Raw genomic sequence first — 10,031 nt, 5'->3', positions numbered from 1 at the left:
CCCTCCCACTCCCAGGACCAATCGGGCGTTAGCCAGCAGGAAGTCTATCACCACAGCAATGCCCTCCACGCCCCGGCTCCTCCCCCACCGGAAGTCCATCACTTCCTGTCCCACAGTGACACCTGATAGAAACAAGAAACAGAGAGATTACTTTCCTTCTCTGTATAGGGAAATATATTTATAGGCAGGTGGAACAACCTTCACTGGGGACGGGGAATGTCCCCCCCCCCCCCCATACTGAAAAGGCATTTTTGTCCCCCCCCAGCTTTATCATTGGAATGTGATACAAAACGAGGCTACAGTGTGTTTTAGGACCATGGGGACGCCTGTAAGTCCTGTCAGACCCTATGTAATAACCTGGAGACCCTATATTTACCATGGGGACGCCTGTAAGTCCTGTCAGACCCTATGTAATAACCTGGAGACCCTATATTTACCATGGGGACGCCTGTAAGTCCTGTCAGACCCTATGTAATAACCTGGAGACCCTATATTTACCATGGGGACGCCTGTAAGGCCTGTCAGACCCTATGTAATAACCTGGAGACCCTATATTTACCATGGGGACGCCTGTAAGGCCTGTCAGACCCTATGTAATAACCTGGAGACCCTATATTTACCATGGGGACGCCTGTAAGGCCTGTCAGACCCTATGTAATAACCTGGAGACCCTATATTTACCATGGGGACGCCTGTAAGGCCTGTCAGACCCTATGTAATGACCTGGAGACCCTATATTTACCATGGGGACGCCTGTAAGGCCTGTCAGACCCTATGTAATAACCTGGAGACCCTATATTTACCATGCGGACGCCTGTAAGTCCTGTCAGACCCTATGTAATAACCTGGAGACCCTATATTTACCATGGGGACGCCTGTAAGGCCTGTCAGACCCTATGTAATAACCTGGAGACCCTATATTTACCATGGGGACGCCTGTAAGGCCTGTCAGACCCTATGTAATAACCTGGAGACCCTATATTTACCATGGGGACGCCTGTAAGGCCTGTCAGACCCTATGTAATAACCTGGAGACCCTATATTTACCATGGGGACGCCTGTAAGGCCTGTCAGACCCTATGTAATAACCTGGAGACCCTATATTTACCATGGGGACGCCTGTAAGGCCTGTCAGACCCTATGTAATAACCTGGAGACCCTATATTTACCATGGGGACGCCTGTAAGGCCTGTCAGACCCTATGTAATAACCTGGAGACCCTATATTTACCATGGGGACGCCTGTAAGTCCTGTCAGACCCTATGTAATAACCTGGAGACCCTATATTTACCATGGGGACGCCTGTAAGTCCTGTCAGACCCTATGTAATAACCTGGAGACCCTATATTTACCATGGGGACGCCTGTAAGTCCTGTCAGACCCTATGTAATAACCTGGAGACCCTATATTTACCATGGGGACGCCTGTAAGGCCTGTCAGACCCTATGTAATAACCTGGAGACCCTATATTTACCATGGGGACGCCTGTAAGGCCTGTCAGACCCTATGTAATAACCTGGAGACCCTATATTTACCATGGGGACGCCTGTAAGGCCTGTCAGACCCTATGTAATAACCTGGAGACCCTATATTTACCATGGGGACGCCTGTAAGGCCTGTCAGACCCTATGTAATGACCTGGAGACCCTATATTTACCATGGGGACGCCTGTAAGGCCTGTCAGACCCTATGTAATAACCTGGAGACCCTATATTTACCATGCGGACGCCTGTAAGTCCTGTCAGACCCTATGTAATAACCTGGAGACCCTATATTTACCATGGGGACGCCTGTAAGGCCTGTCAGACCCTATGTAATAACCTGGAGACCCTATATTTACCATGGGGACGCCTGTAAGGCCTGTCAGACCCTATGTAATAACCTGGAGACCCTATATTTACCATGGGGACGCCTGTAAGGCCTGTCAGACCCTATGTAATAACCTGGAGACCCTATATTTACCATGGGGACGCCTGTAAGGCCTGTCAGACCCTATGTAATAACCTGGAGACCCTATATTTACCATGGGGACGCCTGTAAGGCCTGTCAGACCCTATGTAATAACCTGGAGACCCTATATTTACCATGGGGACGCCTGTAAGGCCTGTCAGACCCTATGTAATAACCTGGAGACCCTATATTTACCATGGGGACGCCTGTAAGGCCTGTCAGACCCTATGTAATAACCTGGAGACCCTATATTTACCATGGGGACGCCTGTAAGTCCTGTCAGACCCTATGTAATGTATTGTCTATCCATATATAACCCTATGTAATGTATTGTCTATCCATATATAACCCTATGTAATGTATTGTCTATCCATATATAACCCTATGTAATGTATTGTCTATCCATATATAACCCTATGTAATGTATTGTCTATCCATATATAACCCTATGTAATGTATTGTCTATACATATATAACCCTATGTAATGTATTGTCTATCCATATATAACCCTATGTAATGTATTGTCTATCCATATATAACCCTATGTAATGTATTGTCTATCCATATATAACCCTATGTAATGTATTGTCTATACATATATAACCCTATGTAATGTATTGTCTATCCATATATAACCCTATGTAATGTATTGTCTATCCATATATAACCCTATGTAATGTATTGTCTATCCATATATAACCCTATGTAATGTATTGTCTATCCATATATAACCCTATGTAATGTATTGTCTATCCATATATAACCCTATGTAATGTATTGTCTATCCATATATAACCCTATGTAATGTATTGTCTATCCATATATAACCCTATGTAATGTATTGTCTATCCATATATAACCCTATGTAATGTATTGTCTATCCATATATAACCCTATGTAATGTATTGTCTATCCATATATAACCCTATGTAATGTATTGTCTATCCATATATAACCCTATGTAATGTATTGTCTATACATATATAACCCTATGTAATGTATTGTCTATACATATATAACCCTATGTAATGTATTGTCTATCCATATATAACCCTATGTAATGTATTGTCTATCCATATATAACCCTATGTAATGTATTGTCTATCCATATATAACCCTATGTAATGTATTGTCTATCCATATATAACCCTATGTAATGTATTGTCTATACATATATAACCCTATGTAATGTATTGTCTATACATATATAACCCTATGTAATGTATTGTCTATCCATATATAACCCTATGTAATGTATTGTCTATCCATATATAACCCTATGTAATGTATTGTCTATCCATATATAACCCTATGTAATGTATTGTCTATCCATATATAACCCTATGTAATGTATTGTCTATCCATATATAACCCTATGTAATGTATTGTCTATCCATATATAACCCTATGTAATGTATTGTCTATCCATATATAACCCTATGTAATGTATTGTCTATCCATATATAACCCTATGTAATGTATTGTCCATACATATATAACCCTATGTAATGTATTGTCTATACATATAGACCTGTCACCTCCTATCTCTGGTGTTGACTGATAGGACTGGTTCAGTCTCCAGGTTAGGACCTAGACCTGTCACCTCCTATCTCTGGTGTTGACTGATAGGACTGGTTCAGTCTCCAGGTTAGGACCTAGACCTGTCACCTCCTATCTCTGGTGTTGACTGATAGGACTGGTTCAGTCTCCAGGTTAGGACCTAGACCTGTCACCTCCTATCTCTGGTGTTGACTGATAGGACTGGTTCAGTCTCCAGGTTAGGACCTAGACCTGTCACCTCCTATCTCTGGTGTTGACTGATAGGACTGGTTCAGTCTCCAGGTTAGGACCTAGACCTGTCACCTCTTATCTCTGGTGTTGACTGATAGGACTGGTTCAGTCTCCAGGTTAGGACCTAGACCTGTCACCTCCTATCTCTGGTGTTGACTGATAGGACTGGTTCAGTCTATGACCTAGACCTGTCACCTCCTATTTCTGGTGTTGACTGATAGGACTGGTTCAGTCTCCAGGTTAGGACCTAAACCTGTCACCTCCTATCTCTGGTGTTGACTGATAGGACTGGTTCAGTCTCCAGGTTAGGACCTAGACCTGTCACCTCCTATCTCTGGTGTTGACTGACAGGACTGGTTCAGTCTCCAGGTTAGGACCTAAACCTGTCACCTCCTATCTCTGGTGTTGACTGATAGGACTGGTTCAGTCTCCAGGTTAGGACCTAGACCTGTCAACTCCTATCTCTGGTGTTGACTGATAGGACTGGTTCAGTCTCTATGACCTAGACCTGTCACCTCCTATCTCTGGTGTTGACTGATAGGACTGGTTCAGTCTCCAGGTTAGGACCTAAACCTGTCACCTCCTATCTCTGGTGTTGACTGACAGGACTGGTTCAGTCTCTATGACCTAGACCTGTCACCTATCTCTTGTGTTGACTGATAGGACTGGTTCAGTCTCTATGACCTAGACCTGTCTCCTATCTCTGGTGTTGACTGATAGGATAGACCTATCACCTCCTATCTCTGGTGTTGACTGATAGGACTGGTTCAGTCTCCAGGTTAGGACCTAAACCTGTCACCTCCTATCTCTGGTGTTGACTGATAGGACGGGTTCAGTCTCCAGGTTAGGACCTAAACCTGTCACCTCCTATCTCTGGTGTTGACTGATAGGACTGGTTCAGTCTCCAGGTTAGGACCTAGACCTGTCACCTCCTATCTCTGGTGTTGACTGATAGGACTGGTTCAGTCTCCAGGTTAGGACCTAAACCTGTCACCTCCTATCTCTGGTGTTGACTGATAGGACTGGTTCAGTCTCTATGACCTAGACCTGTCACCTCCTATCTCTGGTGTTGACTGATAGGACTGGTTCAGTCTCTATGACCTAGACCTGTCACCTCCTATCTCTGGTGTTGACTGATAGGACTGGTTCAGTCTCCAGGTTAGGACCTAAACCTGTCACCTCCTATATCTGGTGTTGACTGATAGGACTGGTTCAGTCTCTATGACCTAGACCTGTCACCTCCTATCTCTGGTGTTGACTGATAGGACCGGTTCAGTCTCCAGGTTAGGACCTAGACCTGTCACCTCCTATCTCTGGTGTTGACTGATAGGACTGGTTCAGTCTCCAGGTTAGGACCTAAACCTGTCACCTCCTATCTGTGGTGTTGACTGATAGGACGGGTTCAGTCTCCAGGTTAGGACCTAAACCTGTCACCTCCTATCTCTGGTGTTGACTGATAGGACTGGTTCAGTCTCCAGGTTAGGACCTAAACCTGTCACCTCCTATCTGTGGTGTTGACTGATAGGACGGGTTCAGTCTCCAGGTTAGGACCTAAACCTGTCACCTCCTATCTCTGGTGTTGACTGACAGGCCTGTGTCACACTTTACTTTCCCAGCTCTGTGTGACAGTTTTCCGTTGGTGCCATATTTATCTCCTGTTGCACCTGGCAGACAGAAATAGCCGCAGCAGATCACTCTGACAGAAAGCAGAGTCAGATCACAGGATGTCCCGTTGGCTACCCAGGCACTAGACGGAGCCCAAGACTTCATCCCAAATGGAAACTCTATTCTCTATGGCCTCTAGTCAAAAGTAGTGCACTATATAGGGAATATGGTGTCATATAGGATTCAGCCCCCAGTCTATTTAAAGACGAGATGAGCGCAATTTGCGCGGGTCACATTATATTCCAGCTACTGTATATTCCTGGACCTGTTCAAATATAACAACATTTTACATTTACATTTAAGTCATTTAGCATACTTATTTTTTTTCTTTCATACTGGTCCCCCGTCGGAAACGAACCCACAACTCTGGCGTTGCAAACGCCATGCTCTACCAAATGAGCTACACGGGACAACCACCAACCAACTACCATGGACCAGAACCTCAATGTCCAAACTCTCTCCATATGTATCTGCCATGGACCATTTTGACTTATTCTCCCTGACCTGACACGTTTTACAAGTGTTGTCCAATTCCAAATTCCAGGCATCAGCTGAGAGGGGAGCTATTCATTCACCAATGTTGGCCCTTTCTTGTACAATAGCACACATCAACATAACGGGGGGGTATAGCTAGCTCGCTGTAGCCATATCTACTGACAAGGTTAAAAACAGAAGACGTTTCATAATCTGAGTTATTTGCATCTCTTCTTCTATAGACATTATGGAGAATAGCAAGTCGTAAAAACAGCCTAGTCCTTTGGAGTTATGAAATCATAGAGTAGCTAGCTAATGTGAGTTACGGTCGTTAGTCTAACTAGCTAACAAGACGTTATCCTATCGTGTAAATCCTTCTCCAAATAGTGTGTGATAGCTAGCTAGTGTATGTTCAGCCAGAGATAGTAGCTACACAGCTAGTACCTGTAGACAGTCTCTGGTTTAGCTCCCCTTCACCCAGTGTTTCATTGCAGCTGGTCTGGCTAAGCTTGGTAAGGTGGGATGGGCGCCGTCCACTGCAGTGTTTGTTTTGGACCTAGCTAGTTAAGGTTAGCTGGTTAGCAGTGTCAAATGCAGTAAATCAACTATTCGTAAAACGCCTGTAACGTTATTGTGAAAAGCCAGGTGCAAGACAGCGGCCCGGCTTTCACCGCACATCAACCAAACGGCAACATGGGAAGACAAAACTTTTGTTTGCATCCGGACAAGAGTAGCTAGTTAGCCATGTAAGCTAGCTAAGTTAGCCACATTCCATTAGCCAGCTAACGTTAGCTAGCTACAGCTGTTGTTATCACTTAGCTAGCTGTTCGGGTACAACTCGGCACTCACCAATCTACAACGTCCGCTACGATGTACTCTAACGCCAAACCATTTTAAATAATAAAATCAAAATAACGTTATTTCGCTGACTAGTCGGTTAGTCGACCATATCTTGTCCTTTTCATTTATCTGTCACCATGAACAAACTCACGTCCAAAACTAACGTAGCTACCAACGGTCGCCATCCCCCTCAGACGTTGTCCGCATCAACCAACGGTTACGTGCCACGTCATAGACTGACAAGATCACGATAACGTATCATGTTCTTAGACGATACGTAAACATTTCCTGTCGAGGCGTTCATACGTTGCCCCTTATGATTGACAGCCAGCTGGACCAATGGCAGGAGACGTTATGTTCTGACGTTGACGTTTTGGGGGGTTCTTCGCAGCTGAAGGGTGGGAGTGTTGTTGTTGTTTTTTTTAACCCCAAAACACGTTTATTGTGTCCAGCGTAACTTAGTCTGAACTCGGACATTTCCGACCTGCTAACTGGTTGTAGTTATACATGTGCCGCGTTCAATCAGTCGGCAAGTTGGACATTTCAGAGTTTCCTAGTATCTACTAGCACGTGAACGCGGCATTACAATTTTCAATTTGCTGGGAACATTAGTTTGTCTTGGTTTTAATAATGAATAACCCTATAATCCATGGTAGCGTTTTTAATCGTTTTTCCTCTTATTTTGTTGTTGTTGTGTTTAATATGGATCCCCATTAGTTCCTGCCAAGGCAGCAGCTACTCTTCCTGGGGTTTATTATGGATCCCCATTAGTTCCTGCCAAGGCAGCAGCTACTCATCCTGGGGTTTATTATGGATCCCCATTAGTTCCTGTCAAGGCAGCAGCTACTCTTCCTGGGGTTTATTATGGATCCCCATTAGTTCCTGCCAAGGCAGCAGCTACTCTTCCTGGGGTTTATTATGGATCCCCATTAGTTCCTGCCAAGGCAGCAGCTACTCTTCCTGGGGTTTATTATGGATCCCCATTAGTTCCTGCCAAGGCAGCAGCTACTCTTCCTGGGGTTTATTATGGATCCCCATTAGTTCCTGCCAAGGCAGCAGCTACTCTTCCTGAGGTTTATTATGGATCCCCATTAGTTCCTGCCAAGGCAGCAGCTACTCTTCCTGGGGTTTATTATGGATCCCCGTTAGTTCCTGCCAAGGCAGCAGCTACTCTTCCTGGGGTTTATTATGGATCCCCATTAGTTCCTGCCAAGGCAGCAGCTACTCTTCCTGGGGTTTATTATGGATCCCCATTAGTTCCTGCCAAGGCAGCAGCTACTCTTCCTGGGGTTTATTATGGATCCCCATTAGTTCCTGCCAAGGCAGCAGCTACTCTTCCTGGGGTTTATTATGGATCCCCATTAGTTCCTGCCAAGGCAGCAGCTACTCTTCCTGGGGTTTATTATGGATCCCCATTAGTTCCTGCCAAGGCAGCAGCTACTCTTCCTGGGGTTTATTATGGATCCCCATTAGTTCCTGCCAAGGCAGCAGCTACTCTTCCTGGGGTTTATTATGGATCCCCATTAGTTCCTGCCAAGGCAGCAGCTACTCTTCCTGGGGTTTATTATGGATCCCCATTAGTTCCTGCCAAGGCAGCAGCTACTCTTCCTGGGGTTTATTATGGATCCCCATTAGTTCCTGCCAAGGCAGCAGCTACTCTTCCTGGGGTTTATTATGGATCCCCATTAGTTCCTGCCAAGGCAGCAGCTACTCTTCCTGGGGTTTATTATGGATCCCCATTAGTTCCAGCCAAGGCAGCAGCTACTCTTCCTGGGGTTTATTATGGATCCCCATTAGTTCCTGCCAAGGCAGCGGCTACTCTTCCTGGGGTTTATTATGGATCCCCATTAGTTCCTGCCAAGGCAGCAGCTACTCTTCCTGGGGTTTATAATGGATCCCCATTAGTTCCGGCCAAGGCAGCAGCTACTCTTCCTGGGGTTTATTATGGATCCCCGTTAGTTCCTGCCAAGGCAGCAGCTACTCTTCCTGGGGTTTATTATGGATCCCCATTAGTTCCTGCCAAGGCAGCAGCTACTCTTCCTGGGGTTTATTATGGATCCCCATTAGTTCCTGCCAAGGCAGCAGCTACTCTTCCTGGGGTTTATTATGGATCCCCATTAGTTCCTGCCAAGGCAGCAGCTACTCTTCCTGGGGTTTATTATGGATCCCCATTAGTTCCTGCCAAGGCAGCAGCTACTCTTCCTGGGGTTTATAATGGATCCCCATTAGTTCCTGCCAAGGCAGCAGCTACTCTTCCTGGGGTTTATTATGGATCCCCATTAGTTCCTGCCAAGGCAGCAGCTACTCTTCCTGGGGTTTATTATGGATCCCCATTAGTTCCTGCCAAGGCAGCAGCTACTCTTCCTGGGGTTTATTATGGATCCCCATTAGTTCCTGCCAAGGCAGCAGCTACTCTTCCTGGGGTTTAATATGGATCCCCATTAGTTCCTGTCAAGGCAGCAGCTACTCTTCCTGGGGTTTATTATGGATCCCCATTAGTTCCTGCCAAGGCAGCAGCTACTCTTCCTGGGGTTTATAATGGATCCCCATTAGTTCCTGCCAAGGCAGCAGCTACTCTTCCTGGGGTTTATTATGGATCCCCATTAGTTCCTGCCAAGGCAGCAGCTACTCTTCCTGGGGTTTATTATGGATCCCCATTAGTTCCTGTCAAGGCAGCAGCTACTCTTCCTGGGGTTTATTATGGATCCCCATTAGTTCCTGCCAAGGCAGCAGCTACTCTTCCTGGGGTTTATTATGGATCCCCATTAGTTCCTGTCAAGGCAGCAGCTACTCTTCCTGGGGTTTATTATGGATCCCCATTAGTTCCTGCCAAGGCAGCAGCTACTCTTCCTGGGGTTTATTATGGATCCCCATTAGTTCCTGCCAAGGCAGCAGCTACTCTTCCTGGGGTTTATTATGGATCCCCATTAGTTCCTGCCAAGGCAGCAGCTACTCTTCCTGGGGTTTATTATGGATCCCCATTAGTTCCTGCCAAGGCAGCGGCTACTCTTCCTGGGGTTTATTATGGATCCCCATTAGTTCCTGCCAAGGCAGCGGCTACTCTTCCTGGGGTTTATTATGGATCCCCATTAGTTCCTGCCAAGGCAGCGGCTACTCTTCCTGGTGTTTAATATGGATCCCCATTAGTTCCTGCCAAGGCAGCGGCTACTCTTCCTGGGGTTTATTATGGATCCCCATTAGTTCCTGCCAAGGCAGCAGCAACTCTTCCTGGGGTTTATTATGGATCCCCATTAGTTCCTGCCAAGGCAGCAGCTACTCTTCCTGGGGTTTAATATGGATCCCCATTAGT

The 10,031-nt window shown here is 45.7% G+C and overlaps 1 protein-coding gene across 2 annotated transcripts in view; it reads right to left on the bottom strand.

Moving 5' to 3' along the window:
* The window catches only part of LOC311118367 (mitochondrial dynamics protein MID49-like), a 14,777-nt gene extending 7,835 nt beyond the window's left edge, over positions 1-6,942 (bottom strand). The window contains exons 1-2 of one of the 2 annotated variants that reach the window (XM_084193173.1): positions 6,873-6,942; positions 1-122 (exon numbers count right to left, since the gene is read on the bottom strand). The exon at positions 1-122 is cut by the window's left edge and continues 39 nt beyond it. In XM_084193173.1, coding sequence (XP_084049299.1) covers positions 1-122; positions 6,873-6,906 — 156 coding nt within the window. In that variant the 5' untranslated portion in view covers positions 6,907-6,942. Of the gene's footprint in view, positions 123-6,730 lie in introns of both variants that reach the window. The other variant, XM_084193174.1, reaches the window with a different exon arrangement.
* Between the last annotated feature and the right edge of the window lie 3,089 nt (positions 6,943-10,031).

This window comes from Coregonus lavaretus, assembly GCF_964263955.1.
Source record: "Coregonus lavaretus genome assembly, contig: HAP1_SCAFFOLD_1321, whole genome shotgun sequence".
NCBI lineage: Eukaryota > Metazoa > Chordata > Actinopteri > Salmoniformes > Salmonidae > Coregonus > Coregonus lavaretus.
This window is presented reverse-complemented; position numbering and strand designations above follow the sequence as displayed.